Genomic DNA, 18,803 nt, shown 5'->3' with positions numbered 1-18,803 from the left:
GTATCAATAAAGAAATAAGTTTTCAGCGCTGCAAGTGTTTTTACAGAAAAACGAGCACCAGATCTGTATGTAAGTCATTTACTGTGTACACCCTAAGCTCATTGAAAAGCAGTTGTTTTTTAATTAGCTTTGTGATCGCACAATGTATATAAGATGTAACTGTGTTTGTATTCTTCCGGATCAATTAACCTAAAAGGTTCCTGAACTACCGCAAAGCAGATGCCTACAAATGAGTCTGTGAATGTCTCTGGACAAGCCTACAAATCAGTTTCATTAGCCCACGTGGCCCCTAAATGTTCACAGGCTGAAACTAGTTCTCTTTAAATTGTTACTTGCCCTGCTCAAATGCACAAGTGGCCACAGGCGAGAGTCTGAATAAATACATTCAAATAATATCTTCAGTATTTAAGGTCCTTAAGAAAGAAAGTACAATTACGATTATTGTTCAATTTCATGCTGCAATAACCCACTACTCTGCATGAGCACAAACTACTGAACCTTTGGGAGAAGAAAGTCATGTGTCCTTTAAGTCTGGAGGCAGGCTTGCACAGGGTCCATGACGGGAGGCCTAGAGAAAGACCATCTCTAAACAGAGCTGACTGCAAACTGAAAGTCACCTTCTACCTGCTGGGTATCAATTGGCACTTCCATAGAGTAGATGGTTTTGAATTCTACCTGTATGAATAGTTAATTTGATGATGCAACTAGGAAAGTCCAGAAAATACTACAAATAAAATAGGATAATGTTTGCTTGGTTGGTTTACAACTTTCATTTCTCTAAATATATACTAATAAAATTCCAGGAATATACTCAAGTCTACAACCACGTGAGTTCTCTATATTCTTTCTCCCTCCATCCAAACTTCCTCTCCCTGTCTGTCTCAACCTTTCTCAAAGTTACTGCTTTGGTGATTAGGATGTTACTGAGAAACCAAAAACAAAAAAGATATGCCTTATAAACTAAAATGAAAAAATAATTATTTTAAAAATTAAAGAATAAACGTAATCAGGTGTTCAGTCCAAGTCCGTTTCTTTAAGCAAGACAGATTTATTTCTACTCTTTTATGCAAATTCACAATCTTATCTATCCAAAAAGATATGATAATCATTATTCCATGTGTGTTTTGACACTGAAAAGGCAAATGTTTAATTTGTTATAGGAGTATGTGTTTCGTTATATTCTTAAAAGGCACTCAGGTGAGATCTTGTTGCCAGAAACAGGAAAACTTGGAGAAGAAATCATTTTCATTCTGCTAACAAAAGAACAATATTGTCATTTGACGCACACTTCTTTTTCTCCCTTTCTGACTAAATTAAACCTTTGTTCCTAATCAAGTTAAAAAAAAAAAAATAGAAGCCAAAGACTCTTGAAGATAAACATTTAGAAATACTCACAGGGAGTTCCTATTGAGGTTGGTACTCCTGGAATTCCACAAAGAGTTTCTGCTGAGATCCTGAGCAGAAGGGAAAGGCCATTACGTGTGTGCTCAACATAATCCCACCCCAAGTTTCTAGGAATGATCTGCCAAACACGCTCCTTGGAGAATCTTTCTTTTTTCTTCATCTGCCTGAATATTCTTCTTTTAAAAAACATACTAAACCCAAGCTAGAAAGATACATAATGTTAGGGCAATGTCAGAGAACTCAGTGTGTTCATGGACTTTAACAGAATGAAATGACCTTTAAGGAGATATCAAACAGAAAATGTAATATATGAAATTTTTTACAGACCAAACATAGAAAATCAGGACTAAACATACACAGTTAATGAGGATTGAACATACACAATCAGCTAATGACATGGAGAAAAATGAAAGTACAAGTTGACAGACAACACGGATCATCACATTGTTATGTCTTATGAAAAGATTCTCATCTCAGGTCATGATGATTATTTAAAATAACATTACCTTGGATTTACCTCATTTGATTTCCTACCCAAATTCAATTATTTCCCGAGACCTAGTATACTCCAGGCATTACTCTAGGTAGGCCTTTTCATAGTTGTTATTTTTGCTGTCCATTAGCAATAATCTCATAAGGATGGCATTAGTCCCACTTTAGAGATACAGCCAATGAAGCTTGTAGGTTAACTGATATACATAGCTTTGAAACGTAGAAAGTGGCAGAACCAGAATTTGAACACAGGTCCTTGCTTCCAATTATCCTCAAGTATTCTGACATTTTACTTTGAAAATCTTTCACAGATCCTATTCCTACAAGAATATCTAAGGTTGTTAGTATACAGTCATGTCCCAACAGTTCTCAAGTTCAAACAGGTAATATTCAAACAAAGACTTAAAATTAGGTTTCTTGGGTTAAGCTAATTATTCACACTTCCCACATGGCGGATGGCACAAAACAAGGCCCATATTTTTAGACAGCAAGAAAAACAGACTGCAAAACCAGAGAATCTCAGCACTGAAGAAACACTAAGGGTCCTTTACCCCACAAGGCTTGAATCTCCTCCATCATGCCTGCGAAGAGGTTTGTTCAGCCTATGCTTGACTGATCGCACTAGTGAGGGACTCACTACTTCCAGAAATAAATCATTCCATGCTTGGAAAGCTCCAATTGCTAAAAATTTCTCCTCAGATTGGGCTGAAATCTGTCTCCCAGTAGCTTCTATATGTTGATTCTAGATCTACCTCTTAAAAGAGTATAGAAAATAGCTTATTTTTCTTCCACATGACAACTTTCATATATTTGAAAACAGTTTCAAAAACTGAATTCTTTCATGCTAAACATCCCCAGGATAAATTACTGAGCGGACAGGTAAATTGCATAAAGAAGAATGTCAAAGAAAGAATAACGTGTAGGGGATTGAAAAAATAGAACAAGAATTCAACTGAGCATAGCTTCAAAACAAAGATTAAACAGACTGTCAATAAAAAGTAGAAGCCAATTAAGGGACATAAAGGTAAACTGGGCATAGTCAAGAGAAGCACTGCATGCTCGAATGTTTTTTTAAACTCCTAAAATATTTTTTACCTCTTGAGACTGCTTTAGATAATCGTTGACTTGTACAGCACATTGCCCAATGTCTTTAGTTTTCGTTTTCTGATGTATGTAAGGTTTTACACCTTGTAAAGAGGAAGAGAAAGATTAGAAAATACATGAAAATGTGTTACATTCAAATCACAGTTCCCAAATAGAAAAATCTGAACACAGTACATTCATTTAAACTTGGATATAGTTTTCTCTTTCTGTTTTTAGCAAGTTTTACCAAGTTTCCTTTATCCTTTTTTTCCTCAAGAGGTTGAAAACTATATATTCTATTTCTATTCTTCTATAGTTACTTTTGCATTTATAACAACTTACACTTCTCTATCGAAGTCGAGAATTAAATGATCCATAAACTGTCCTCTTATAAGACAACACCTTTAGTAATTTTTTATATCTACCTTCTCCCTGCACACTATTGCACATGCTTTATTTAAAATATATGAAATTTAATTCCATTCCTAGTCTAATTAGGAGTCCTTCCTTAGCAACTGCATCAAACATTATAGTAGGCTACTTAAAAACAACAACAAAAAAAGAATGATAGAGGCCAGGCGCCGTGGCTCACGCCTGTCATCCCAACACTTTGGGAGGCCAAGGTGGGTGGATCACCTGAGGTCAGGAGTTCAAGACCAGCCTGACCAACATGGAAAAACCCTGCCTCTACTAAAAATATAAAAATGAGCCAGGTGTGGTGGCACATAACTGTAATCCCAGCTACTCAGGAGGCTGAGGCAAGAGAATCGCTTGAACCTGGGAGGCAGAGGTTGCAGTGAGCCAAGATTGTACCACTGCTCTCCAGCCTGGGCAACAGAATGAGACTGTCTCAAAAAAAAAAAAAAAAAAAAAAAAAAAAAAAAAAGGAATGCCATCAAATAAATAGATTTAATTTTTAGCCTTTTATTAAAACGGATGATGAGGATCATTACTGTTATTCTTTTTGTAGCTGGTACCTACAGAGTTACTGCATATAGTAGATGCATAATAAATATTTAATGAATACTTGGTTGGATTAATTCTGAGAATAATACTTATTAGGAGTCCTGACTAAAAACAGGAGATAACAGTTGCATTTTTCCCTAATGATTTTGTGCTGGAAAAAAAAAAAGTATACAGGAAGTATAAAAAATACTATTTGAAGGCCAAGTGTAGTAATAACTGGCACATGGCTGTAATCCTAGCACTTTAGGAAGCCAAGACAGGAGCACTGCTTGAGGACAGGAGTTTGAGACCTGCCTGGGTAACATAGCGAGACCCCCATCTCTACAAAAAACAAACAAAATTAGCCAAGCATGGTGGCACACGCTATAGTCCCAGCTACTCGGGAGGCTGAGGTGGAAGGATCGCTTGAGCCCAGGAGGTCAAGGCTGCAGTGAGCTGTGATCACGTAACTATACTCCAGCTTGTGTGATGGAGCCAGAACCTGTCTTTAAAAAAAAAAAAAAAAAACAGAGAGAGAGAGAATGCTACCTGACAGGGCATCTGCCTATCCACAAACTTTTATTTTTTTAATTCTTTTTCAATTAATTATTAAGTCAGACACGTTTCAAAAAAATAAGGTTCCCAACACCAGATGTGGTTCAAGGAAGACAGTGGGCCTCGATAATCACTCAGATTAGCCGGGCACTCGGATCAACCTATTTCCCTAGCCTTACCTCCCCATCTGATCATCTGACTTAATGAGATTCTTTCCCAGAAACCTCCTGCCATTTGCATCTCTCTACGTTTGAAATTCATTGGAAAGAACTTAAATGATTTAAGAATGATATATAATATCCTAAACATAAATTATACTATTTATAAAAAAAAACTAATATATATATAATATAAATATATGACATTTATAAATAAAATGAATCTATTTATAATTGGTCCTGGAGTCATGTCTTTGGGTGTGGGATTTGATTTATTCAAATTTATGGTCTCTAGTAAACGGTATGATTAAAGTCAAGGCAAATTAAGCTCTCAAGCTAATCTATAAATTGAGGGGATGCTGACTAATTTAATTTCTAAATGTCTCTTTCAGCTTAGAGTTCACTTGATTCTCAGTGATTTAACAGACAAGTGAGTATTTTTAACATAAAATCAGGGTTTCTCCACCTTAGCAATGACATTTTGGGCTGGATAATTGTCATGAGGACCTATCTATCCCATTCATTGTAAGATGTTTAACAGTATCCCTGTCCTCTACTCACTGGGTGGCAAGAGCATTCCCCCCATTTTAGTTACGAAACAAAAATATCTCCAGACATTCCCAAGTGTCCTGTGGGGAAAGTGAGGGGAACGTGTAAAATTACCCATTGGTTGAGAACCATTTACCATACGAACAAGCAGATTTTTAGAAAAGTCTGACAGCATAAATTTCAATACAATGTCTACTTGTACCTTAAGTTTAGTATTTTAAATATTTTTAAAACCTATGACTCCTTAATCACTTAGTCCTTTCTGTTTAAAAATTGGTAAAGGTCTCTTATCTAATGCAAGAAGTCCAAAGTTCTGATCATTGCTATCTTTTCTGTTCACAATCTGCCCTCATCTTACCTGTCCAGACTTATTTCACTGTCCAGGCCTAGCCCATAGTATTCATTCTTGGCTGGTTGATCCATCTTCTCTTCTCTACAAGTACCATTATTAAGCTTAAGAGATAATTTCAGTGTCACATGTACTTTAAGAATTTATAAAATTAAACAATCCCCTATCCATAAATCAGACTAAATGAATACTGTCTGGATAAAACACTCTGAGTAAGGTTCAACAGCTTTGAATACAAGAGACTATCTAAATCTTGATTTTTCTTTTCTGGAGTCCTTTAGGCAAAAAAAAATTTTGTCCCTTTCATAAAAATTAAAAGCAGAAAAATGCTATTTTCCTTACAGAGTGTAACTACCTTCTCTTTCCCTCATCTCCATGTGAAAGAACAAGAGGGACCGCCAATGGTCTAAAGACTGTACCCTGAGAAAACTCCACCAGGTATTTTGGGATCCAAGAGTGTAGATGTTACATACTTGTCTGACTGCATTTGGACACTGTGAACCAGTTCTTGCTGTACTCCTCCTCAGAGATGCTGTTTTCTCCTGGCTCTGGATTCAATTGGTCACTCTGAGAGCAGGTATTAACTGTTATGATCTGGAGATAAAGACACTTGTTGGAACACAGTGACATTAATTCAAAAGTGCAGTGAGTCACACTAATAGAAGAACCATGGTGAAGGGCAGTGTCTGTTAACACTGGCTGCATATTACAATTGCCTGGGAAGTGCTGACAAATCCCATCACTTAGGCTGGCAGGACACAAGCATCCACGTGATTTCTCTTTGCAGTCATGACTGAGAACCCCTGCTCCACACCTTAGTTCTTAATCTTGAGTGCACATCAGAATCACCCAGGCTTAGGGGCTGGTTTAAGCCACAGGTCACTGGATCCCACCCCTGGAATCTCTAATGCAACAGGTCTGGAAGGAGGGAGAATTTGAATCTCAATTCCCAGGTGATGCTCATGCTGCTAGTAGGAGATCATATTTTGAGAAAATGTTTGAATCCAAAGAATTTGTGTTGGAATTCTAGCTCTGTCATTTAGAAGCCATGTGAATTTGGGAAAATCACGTAATGTCTTTAGCCTCTTTTCCTTCATTACTAAAACAATAAATAGCCAATAATATGACTGTTCTATATATTTCCGAGCTGCAGAACAAACGGGGTAAATTGGTAACTCAAAAGCAATAAATAAATAAATGCAAGCTTGAATTACTGAACTCAGTTGCAATTTCTAGTTGAACACTGGACATGTGAACTATTCCAAAAATAAATCTACTTAAGTGCATATTTCTTGGGATTGCAGAAACTCATGGCATTTTCCCTGAAAGAATAGCCTTCCTTATCTCTCCCCTAAAAGGTGCTTTTACATAATTGTCTCAATACTAATCTCTTTGCTTCTGCTTCTCATTCTAAAAAAAGGCTAAGGTATTTTTTTAATGCATCCAGATTATTATTTAGAAAAATAAGTGTAAAAATTTTTTAAATAAGGCAGAGCATTAAGATCATGAAAGGTGAATTCTTACAGAATTGCTACTTGAGATCTAAAACTTCCTAATGATACATAAAAAGACTCACTGAATGAAAATAAAAACAACACATCAAAATTTGTAGGAAAGAGCTCAAACAGTGCTTAGAGGGAATTTTATAACACTAAATGACTACATTAGAAAAGGCGGCCGGGCACAGTGGCTCACACCTGTAATCCCAGCACTTTGGGAGGCTGAGGCAGGTGAATAGCTTGAGTTTAGGAGTTTAACAAACAGCCTGGGCAACATTAAGAAACCCTATCTCTCCAAAAAAAAAAAAAATTAGCCGGGTGTGGTGGCACACCTGTGGGCCCAGGTACTCGAGGGCCTGGGGTGAGAGGATCACTTGAGACTGGGAGACAGAGGTTGCAATGAGCCGAAATGACAACTGCACTCCAGCCCGTGTCAAGAGTGAAACCCTGTCTCAAAAAAAAAAATTTAAGAAGGAAGTCTCAAATCAATGACCAAAGTTTCTACCTTAACAAACTAGAGGCCAGGCGTGGTGGTTCACACCTGTAATCTCAGTACTTTGGGAGGCCAAGGCAGGCAGATCATCTGAAGTCAGGAGTTCGAGACTAGCCTGGCCAAAATGGCAAAACCCCGTCTCTACTGAAAATACAAAAGCTAGCCGAGCGTGGTGGTGTGTGCCTATAGTCCCAGCTACTTGGGAGGCTGAGGCAGGAGAATCACGTAAACTCAGGAGGTGGAGGATGCAGTGAGCCAGTATTATGCCACTGCACTCCAGCCTGCGCTACAGAGAGAGACTTTGTCTGAAAGACAAACAAACAAACAAAAAACCTAGAAAGAGAAGAGCAAAGTTAAACCCAAAGTAAATAGAACAAAAGAAATAATAAAGATAAGAGCAAGCATGAATGAAACAGAAATCAGAGGCTGGGCGTGGTGGCTCATGCCTGTAATCCCAGCACTTTGGGAGGCTGAGGCAGGCGGATCAATTGAGGCCGGCCTGGTCAATGTGTCGAAAACCTGTCTCTACTAAAAATACAAACATCTCTACTAAAAATACAAAACCTGTCTCTACTAAAAATACAAAAACCTGTCTCTACTAAAAAAAGGTGGCACAGGCCTGTAATCCCAGCTACTCAGGAGGCGAGGCAAAAGAATTGCTTGACCCTGGGAGATAGAGTTTGCAGTGAGCCGAGATTGCACCACTGCACTCCAGCCTGGGCGACAGAGAAAGACCCTGTCTCAAAAAAAAGGGGAGGGGGTGTGGAGGAAGGGAATCAGAGAAAAATCAATGAAAACAAGAGCTGGTTCTTTGAGATGATCAATAAAACAGATAAACCTGTAGCCAGACTGATTATGAAACAATGAGAGAAAATCCAAATTTAAAATGTTAGGAACGGGCCGGCCAGCATGGTGGCTCGCCCCTGTAATCCCAGCACTTAGGAAACCAAGGTGGGCAGGTCACCTGAGGTAAGGAGTTCGAGACCAGGCTGGTCAACATGGTCAAATTCCATCTCTACTAAAAATACAAAAATTAGCCAGGCATGGTGATAGGCACCTGTAATCCCAGCTACTTGGGAGGCTGAGGTGGAAGAATCGCTTGAACCTGAGGCAGAGGTTGCAGTGAGCCAAGATCAAGCCATTGCACTCCAGCCTGGGCGACAGAGCAAGATTCCATCTCAAAAATAAATAAACGACTAAACAAAATAAAATGTTAGGAACAAAACAAGTGATGTCACTACCCACAGATCTCAAAGACAATAAATGAATAATAAGAGAAAATTATGAACATTATGCCAATACATTAAACAACTTAAACAAAATGAATAAACTCTTTGACACACACAAAAAAAAGCTCATTCAAGAAGAATTACATAACCTAAATAGCTCTATATCTATTACAGAAACTGAATTTGTAGTTAAAAGCTTTCCCACAAAGATGGTTTCATTGGTTAATTCTACCGAATACTTCAGACTGAAATAATATCAATTCCTTACAAATTCACCCAGAAAACTGAAGAGGAGGGAATACTTCCCAACTCACTAAATAAACCAAGCATCATCCTGATACCAAAACCAGACAAAGATATTACATAGAGATAGAAATTGATCCATACATATTGTGATCTATATGGTCAACTAATTTTTGACAAAGATGTCAAGGCAACTCAATAGAAAAAAGATATCTTCTATTATTGTTAATATGGTCAAGAACAGAATTGAAAAAGGTATCTTTTTACCAAAAAGTAGTAGAAAATTTTGATATTCATATTCAAGAAAGAGGACAGAAGAAACTCAATTCTTAGCTATCTTCATATACAAAAAATTACCTCAAAATGGACTATAGACCTACATGAAAGAGCTAAAACTATAAAATTCCTAGAAGAAAACATGAGAATAAGTCTTAGTGATCCTGGCAAAAATATTTTAAATGTGATACAAAAATCATAGACTATAACAGAAAAGAATCAAACACTTCATCAAAAAAAAATATGACTTCAAAGGACATTTACGAAAATTAAAAGGCAAATCACTGAGACAAAATATTTGCAAAAACGTCTACTCAAAAAAGGATTTGAACATATATTTTAAAATGCTCGCAACTTTATAATAAGACAACAACCCAATTTTTTAAATGGGCAAAGATCTGAACAAACATGTCACCAAAAAAGATATACCGCCATGCCCCTCATAACAATATTTCAGCCAATGACAGACCACTAATACAATGGTGGTCCTATAAGATTATAATGGAACTGAAAAATGCCTGTCACCTAGTGACACTACAGCTGTGATAACATCGTAGCACATTTTTTAAAAATAAATTTAGTGTAGCCTAAGTGTATAGTGTTTATAAAGTCTACAGTAGTGTACAGTAATGTCCTAGGCCTTTGCATTCACTCACCGCTCACTCACTGACACTCCTAGAGCAACCTCCAAGTCCTGCAAGTAAGTGCCCTATACAGGTGTACCAATTTTTATATTTTATACTGTACTTTTACTGACTCTTTCTGTGTTTAGATACGCTTAGATACACAAATACCATTGCGTTACAATTACCTAAAGTGTTGAGTACAGTAACATGCTGTATAAGTTTATAACCTAGGAGCAACAGGCTACATGGTACAGCCTAGGCATGTGGTAGCTTAGACCATCTAGGTTTGTGTAAGTACATTCCATGATGTTTGTGCCATGATGAAATCACCTAATGACACCTTTCTCAGAAAGTATCCCCATCATTAAGCAATGTAAGACTGTACAGAAAGCAAATAAACACATGAAAAGATGTCTAATAGCATTCGTCACTATGGAAATACAAATGAAATCGTACCATGAGATACCACTATGCATTCACTAATATGGCTAAAATTTAAAAGATTGAGTATGCTGAATTGGTGAGTGCTATGATTTGAATGTTTTTTCCTCCCAAAACTCATGTTAAAACTTACTTCCCAGTGTAATCGTATGAAGAGACGGAGCCTTTAAGAGGTGACTGGATCATGAGGGCTCTGGCTCACGAATAGATTAATTCATTCATGAGTTAATGGATTATGGAAGGGATGGGTTATTTATCATGAGAATGGATCTGTTATAAAAGCCTGTTTGGCTCTCTCAGGAGCCCCCCTCGCCATGTGCCACCTAGGATTCTGCAGAGAGTCTCTACCAGCAAGAGGTCCCTACCAGATGTGTTCCCTCCACCTTGGACTACCCAGCCTCCAGAACTGTAAGAACTAAACTTCTTTTCTTTATTAACCATGCAGTCTTGGGTTTCTATTGTAGCAACACAAAACAAACTAAGATAGTGAGGATGTGGAACAGCTGAAATGCTCACAAATTACTGGTGGGTATGTAAAATATTATGATTACCTTGGAAAGCAGTTTGGAAGTTTCTTCAAAAATTAAAAAACGCTTACCATATGACTCTGACATTCCATTCCTAAATATTTACCAAGGAGAAATTAAAACATATGTCCACAAAAAGACTTGTACACAAATGTTCATGATAGTTTTTTTGGAATAGCCAAAAATTGAAAACAACCCAAATGTCCTTCAACATGTTAGCAGATAAATAAATTGCAGTATATCCACTCTAATGACTCTTAAATTTATATCTGGGTGTGATTGTGTACACTTGTAGTCCCAGTTACTTGGAAGGCTGAGGTGGAAGGATTAATTGTGCCCAGACGTTCAAGATCAGCCTAGACAACATAGCAAGACCCCATCTCTTAAAAAGAGGAACAAATTATATCTTCAAACCTTTCAATACAATGTTATTTTGTGTAGATGACACTTTACAATAAAGATAAATCAAACTAAGACCACTACCTTGACTGCTCAAAACCTAAAAGATGGAATAACAGTACACTTACTGGCACCTGGAGTCCTTGAGTATTCTTCTTTTTCTTTGACAGTCTCCTGTCTTTGGTTAGCATTTTTGCTTTGACCCATGCTCCCTGCCCTATTTCTGAAGAGCTTGAAAGATCTGTAAGGGAAATGGTCTACATGAGAAAGTTGACAACAGTAAGGGGGGGTCATTTTGTTTTACAGAAAAAGCTGACAGAACGGGGAGAATGACAATGTGGTTAAGAGTCATAGATTTAAAAAAAAAAAAAAAAAAAAAAAAAAACTGGTAGCAATGCAAAGGACTTAATGCTCTTTTTTTTAATGTTTATTCCTTACTTTTAATCTTACAGATCTTCATCAATTTCTCCTCCTTATGGAATCTAAAACTATGACTCCTAGCGAAGGGCCTGTCTCTGCGGAGAGGATTGATCCAAAAGGATGTGTTTGGCTGAAGCCATGGTCCCACCTCTGAGCATTCACTACTCTGGGCCGATCTCGTTGAGTTATCAGATAGGGAGCTGCCCTGGGTCTGCTTCTGGTGCTGTTCACTCCGAGTGGAATCACTGTTACAAGTGGAAGGCAAGGAGGTTTGCCATTTTTTCTTGATGCTAAACACACCAGTTTCATCGCCTTCTGAAAATGCCCAGTTTACATATCCACCTCCAGTTTGCATGATCTTGGCTTGGGAAAGAGGGGAGGTTACTGTCATGGGTTCAGGTGTGCAACTCAAAGTGGGTAGCACTTGCTCCGATTTGTCTTGTCCATCCACTAAGTAAGCAATTGGCTCATGCTGTTCCTTGGGTTCATCCACTGATGCCTGGTCAGAGACAACTGGGGTCTGCCCAGTCAGATGAACAAGAACCTCAGGATGGATGTCCTGTTCATTTGCCAGCACCTCTGTATCTGCTTCCACAGAGGGTCTGGATAGAGGAAAGACAGTTTCTGCTGAAAAAGGAACTCGCTTTAGATTAGAAGGGACCAGAAGAAATTGGCCATACTTTGAGTGTGCTTGCTTGTTAGGAGACCCCCGAGAAGCCACTATACTACTTTCTGTTTTTTGCTTTTCCTGGTCATTTCTTACATTTGCAGCCTCTCTTTTACTGTCTGTAATCTCAAGAAGCGCCCCCCTCTGCACTCTTGGGGGATGCCGGCCTCCAGCCAGGCTCCTCAGCAAAGAAGAGGGCATGCTATAATACTGGTATTTCTTCTCTCCAGCGATCTCCATGCTGCCCAGAACCTCTGCACAGATGACATTACTCCAGCTGTGGGGAAGTTTTTTGCAAGTAGAATGCTTTCTCTTGGCCAGGAGAGCCTCATCCTCTTGCAAGGTGTCAACAGCAGAAAGGACTTTTAGGGTATCCACAGTCAGGGCAGAGAGATCCTGCAGGTGTCCCACTTGGCTATCCAAAGACAGTAAGGAGTCCTTTATAAAAGACACCTTTTCATTCATTTCTTTCAGTTGGAAGTACATCTCTGTAACCCTAGTGGTGAAGGGAGGGAGAAAACCAACAAGCACATTAAGCCAGTGGGAATTTGCTCTCTTCTTACCCCACTTCCATCCTTAAATGGCTCCTGAGTCTCAGCTGCTTCCCTAGGTTAAGTCTGTCCTTTGCCTTCTTCTTCCCCCAATACATAACTCTCATCTCAAGTGATCTCATCCACTCCTATAATGCCCACTACTACCCATAGGAGAGGACAAATCACAAATCTACATTTCTAGCCCTTCTTTCTTTTTAATATTTCAGAACCACATTTCCAGTTCCAGCTAATGATTCCTTCAATTGTGATCAATCATCCCATTGTTATTCATTAATATATTTATTCATTTACATAACAAACACTTGAATACTTCCAAGCATTGTACAATTTTAATGTGTATAGGAGATCCTGAGGAAGAAAGAAGAATGATAGAAACAGAATCAATAATCAAATACGTAATTAAGAAGAAAAAAACACGGATCTTTAAAATTAAAAAAAAAAAAATCTCTACCTCTACTGTTCAAACAGGCTTCCCAAGTTTCAAACAAAATCCATTTTAGAAATCCATTTCTAAATCCATTTCTATATTCAGAAAAAGCCTAATGCAAATTTCTAAAGTTGTTTGAACACTTTAACTGAAGATTATGATGTTCAGTCACTGATTCATGTAAAAGCAACACAACGCATCTTCACCTATTCAAATGTAAATATAAGTTGCGAGCAAATTGAATTAAATGTAACAATTAGTCCAGGTGCAATGGCTCAGGCCTGTAATCCCAGCACTGTGGGAGGCGGGTGGATCACTTGAAGTCAAGAGTTTGCGACCAGCCTGGCCAACATGGTGAAACCCCATCTCTACTAAAAATACAAAAATTAGCTTGGCATGGTGGCGAGCACCTATAATCCCTGCTACTCAGGAGACTGAGGCGGAGGTTGCAGTGAGCCCAGATCATGCCACTGTACTCCAGCCTGGGTGACAGAAAAAGACTCCATCTCAAAAAAAAAAAAAAAAAAAAAAAAGTAAAGATTAATTTAATTGAGAGATGGTTACTATATGTCTGTACATTTCCTTGTAATTATCTCTGTATACGGATGAGGTTGGTGTTGTATCCCCCAAAAAGGATATGTTGAAGCCTTAACCCCAGAACCATAGAATGTGACCTGATTTGGAAATCAGATATTGATAGAGTAATCAAGTTAAAATGTGATAATCAGGCTGAACCCTAATCCAGTATGACTGGTGTCCTTATAACGTGAAATTCTGACATGGACACACACAGAAGGAAGATGATGTGAAGACACACAGGGATAAAATGGCCATATGACTGGAGTGATGCATCTACAAGCCAAGGAACACCCACGGTTGCCAGCAAACACCAGAAGCTAGAAGAGGCAAGGAAGGATAGTGACACCTTGATTTTGGACTTCTAGCTTCCAGAAGTATGAGACAATAAAGTTCTGTTATTCTAAGACACCCAGTTTTTGTTATTTTGCTGCAGTAGCCCTGGGAAACTAATGTAGCTATCTAAACTTCACTAGCAACGGAATAAATTACAACATGTATGAGTTGATTACATAAAAAGAAACTTGTATGCAAAAATAGAATACAAAAGTTAAAAACAAAAATAAACTGGAAAACTAGTATTCTAATAAATTTGATGAGGCATTGATATCCCTTCATTAAGCAAAAAACTTTCATATTTATTGAGGGAAAAAAAATTACCAAGACTCCCAAGGACACGAACAGATGAAAAGATAAAATACAAAAGGTAAGGAAACCTAGTAAAATCGTCAACCTCATTAGGCAATCAGAGATGAAAATTAAGATAATAATGAGTTCATCTATATCATAACAGCATTCGTTTTATTTAAAAAAGAAAAGGTGAAACAATTCTGTGATAGCAAGGATGGAACATAGGGACACAATAAATATAAAGGAAATGTAATCTTACTATGCTAAAACAGAGAGATATTTGTTATGAGACAGAATATTATGCAGCCATTAAAAATCATACTCACATTGTTGATAATTATTTTATAAGGCTATTTCTGGTGGTAGAGGCAGGGCTGGGGATGTCTAGTATGTTCGGTATTATGTTTTTAAAATTGGTATAAAATTTTTAAGTTCAGAAATAACAGTTAAAATATATTTACAAAGTATATGTAATTAATTGGAGAAAATATTTTTGATGCGTAAGAGTGGAAAAAAAACAGGATACAAAATAGTATTTTAACTGGAAATATGTAGAAGACTAAATTTTAAAAAGCCAAAATTTTCACAGTGAACTCTGGCATATCACATTGTTTTTTTCTTTCTTTTCTTCCCTTGTTCTATTGTTTGGGGGAGAGGAGGTATAGTTTCAGTTTCTCAATAATGAAAATCTTCGATAAACAAGATTAAAGTTAAAAACAGCGTGGGAGAGAATGTAACCAACTGTGTCATGGCTGACATGACCATTGCAGAAATGAAAAATGATTCCCGCTCTTATCTGGGGGCAGGGAGAAGTCGTGATTATGCCATGAAGAGTTTAACACTCAGCTGTAACAAGTACTTCCCAAAATAGTGTTAGACTTCCCATCTTTAGAACACATCTCAAGTCACAGGGATTGAAAGAAAGATTTTCCACTTCCTCTTTCTGGGACCTTTGTAAATAGAAATTAAAGAATAAAAAGAGTGGCATCTTCCATTTTTATTATATTCTATGTGAGTAGAACCCTCTTTTTTTGCTTCTGCTATAGAATTCAACTTCTATAACTCAATAGAGGCTTAACAAATGCTTCCTGACCTTCTGGAATCTGCAAAATTAGAACTGGCAAGGATGATGTGGGAAACAGCACAAAATATATGTATACTCCCTTCCAAATACGCTTAATTAGAGCCTCTCCATCCAGTGCACTGTTTCATCTAATTCAAAAACAGTACAGTCTGAACACCAGTAATGGAGACTCATTAAGTTCCATTAGCAGCAGTCACATCGAATGATACAATAGAAACCAGCAACTATTCACAGCCACAGGTAACACACTACAATAGAAACCTGTTAGACAAATAACCTGGTCACCCTCAAATCAGGTCCCTTGCTTTTATAGGTACTTAATTTCTAAAACTTGATGTCCTGTGAAACATATTTTAATTATATTGCTGGACCACCAGTGACGTTAATTTAATCTAGTCTTTCAGTCATTCTGACACATAAAATTTATCATTTTAGTTTCTTCCAAGCAAGGTACGAGGACGGAAGAAAGATGAGAATGGTAATTGTTTTATTATGGGCCTTTAGGCAAGATGACTTAAAATGAGATAACAGCAAGTACAATTACAGTCATCATGAAAATCACCATATTCACTGAGTGCTCACTATGAGCCAAGCATTTTATAAAGATCTACCTGTACTATTTTATTTAATCCATGTAACAACTCTATAAGGTAGGCATTACTATTATCCTTTCATAGAAAAGAGCTTGGCTCGGCCAGGCGCGGTGGCTCATGCCTGTAATCCCAGCACTTTGGGAGGCTGAGGCAGGTGGATCATCTAAGGTCAGGAGTTCAAGACCAGCCTGGCCAATATGGTGAAACCTCGTCTTTACAAAAAAAAAAAAAAAAAACAAAATTAGCTGGGCATGGTGGCAGGCACCTGTAATCCCAGCTACAGGGGAGGCTGAGGCAGGAGAATCACCTGAACCCAGGGGGCAGAGGTTGCAGTGAGCTGAGATCATGCCATTTGCACTCCAGCCTGGGCAACAAGAGCGAAACTCTGTCTAAAAAAAAAAAAAAGGGTTAGGTCACATAGCCAGAGTCACATGGCCCATGAAAACGTCAGGAATCAAACCCAGACAGGCTGACTCCATATTCAGTGGCATTGACCACCGCCTTCTGGTACCTCTCACCAACTCACCTAGGATCTAGGTAAATTCTTTTGGGGATTCCGAGAGTACCATGAAGTACTACATGAGCTACACCAACAATTCTCATGCTGGGAGGTGTCACAGATGTTACTCAGTAAGGTTTCATGGTCATATAGTGGTAGGACCTGCTTAAGCTATAACTCTGTACTAACGAATTACAAGGCACATTATGTTACAGTGTTTATACTTTTTAAAACCACAGTATTTCCCAAATATAATGTACCAAGACATGCTTAATGTGGAAAAATACCTAAAAGCATCTTACTGCACAGAACAGAGAAAGGGAAAAGCTGACTTACACTACTAGGATCAAAAAAGAAGTTAGAGTCCCAAATAGGGAAAGTAAGATTTAAAACAGCCTCGTTATGTTCTCTTTTTCCACTGTCACAACTCACTTGATTCTAGGAGGATACAGCAATCTCTTCTTCAGAGGTAGGCTAACAGGCAAAATCCTCCGAATCTTCTTCCCCTCCCTCTTCAAACTATTGCTTAGTTACCTCAGGCAATATTCTCCCCTCTTTCCCATACCTAATTTATGAGGTCCCCACAAATGACCTCAACAAAGATGACAGTATAAAAACAGTGCCACTGAGATAGCTCCATCAAGAGGGAAAATGGATTGCATTTTGAAGTTTAATTAGAGCTGCAGGCTCAGATGCAGTAACTCATGCCTGTAATCCTAGCACACTGGGAGACTGAGGCAGATGGGTTGCTTGAGGCCAGGAGTTCAAGACCAGCCCGGGCAGCATTAGCAAGACCCTGCCTCTACAAAAATTAAAAAATTAAAAATTAGCTCAGCGTGGTAGCATGTGCCTGTAGTCCTAGCTACTTGGAAGGCTGAGGCAGGAGGATCACTTGAGCCCAGGAGTTCAAGACTGCATGAGCTCTGATCACTCCACTGTATATCAGCCTGGGCGACAGAGCAAGACTCTACCTAAAATAATAATAATAATAAATTAGAGCTTCATAACCTTGGAAGTACCCATAATTTTCAGAAAGTACATATCCATTTAACTTCTAACCCTCTACTCAAATCCCAAGAAAAGAATCCAAGAGAAATACAATGCTCTATGATGGTTAATATTTTTAGGATTTTATCATTGAATTACTGGTTTATAAATGTCTGGTTCTCAATTTTCACTCTGTGTTCCCTTAGCTTATGATACCACCTTCTTCTAGTTCTCTTTATACTCCTCTGAATGGTTATTTATGGTCTTCTTCATGAGTTTCTCTTTCTTTGCCCATTACAGGTGTTGGCGCCTCCCGGGATTTAACTCTCAGCTCACTAGGTTCCCTCACTCTTGCTTCCTGGGCATAATCGCTTCCCTGTCATACTTTGTTTCCTACAGTAGGCAGGTGACTCCTACAGTTGACTGTCCCAATAAGCAGATGAGCTCCTCCACTAGTGCAAATGCTCCCCAGGGCCTTCAGATGCACACATCCAAAGCCTCCTGAACATCTCTGGCTAAATATACTACAAGAACCTCAGCTCAAGAAATGTAAACCTCATTGCTTTCTCCTCATACCTCCTGTGCCTTCTTTATCTCGGTGGTGCCAGCTTTTACCTGATTACCCCACTCTGGTCTGAAACTCGTGCTGGACTCTATGCTCTCCCTTAGCTCCACATCTGATCTTTAACATGCCTAATGAACTGTTCTTTCTAAATGTCATATTCACCCCTTCCTTTCAATCCCACTACCACCAACCTTGGCAAGGCTGTGGACACATCAGTGCGCTGCACTGTTCTCTCAAATGGTCTTCCTGGTTCCCATTCTGACCCCTCAAATCCACACCATTACTGAAGGTAAACCCGTCCATATCTCTGGCCACCTAAAATCCTTCCTTAGTTTATAGTTTAGAGTAACCAGCTCTCCATAAACTTATCCCAGTTCATAATCTTATCTGTTCATTCCCCTTTCCTTAAGGGTTGGAGGGGAATTTGTATTTAAAAAGAAATTATACTCACAATTTTGAGAGGCCCACTTTTACTTAATAACAGATAACTTTCATTGTACCCTTTCTATGAGTCAGCACTCTGCCACACAGTT

At 38.3% G+C, this 18,803-nt stretch overlaps 1 protein-coding gene across 2 annotated transcripts in view; it reads right to left on the bottom strand.

Moving 5' to 3' along the window:
* Positions 1-18,803, bottom strand: part of TRPM6 (transient receptor potential cation channel subfamily M member 6) — a 160,435-nt gene that overhangs the window by 26,768 nt on the left and 114,864 nt on the right. For both annotated transcript variants that reach the window (XM_007969515.3, XM_073021522.1), the window contains 5 exons: positions 11,707-12,851; positions 11,397-11,509; positions 6,009-6,129; positions 2,992-3,083; positions 1,396-1,454 (listed from right to left, as the gene is read on the bottom strand). In XM_007969515.3, the coding sequence (XP_007967706.3) occupies positions 1,396-1,454; positions 2,992-3,083; positions 6,009-6,129; positions 11,397-11,509; positions 11,707-12,851 (1,530 nt within the window). The remainder of the gene's footprint in view (positions 1-1,395; positions 1,455-2,991; positions 3,084-6,008; positions 6,130-11,396; positions 11,510-11,706; positions 12,852-18,803) is intronic.

Source organism: Chlorocebus sabaeus, chromosome 12 (assembly GCF_047675955.1).
Source record: "Chlorocebus sabaeus isolate Y175 chromosome 12, mChlSab1.0.hap1, whole genome shotgun sequence".
Taxonomy (NCBI): Eukaryota; Metazoa; Chordata; class Mammalia; order Primates; family Cercopithecidae; genus Chlorocebus; species Chlorocebus sabaeus.
The sequence above is the reverse complement of the archived record's forward strand: the minus strand, read 5'-3'. Positions and strand labels throughout refer to the sequence as shown.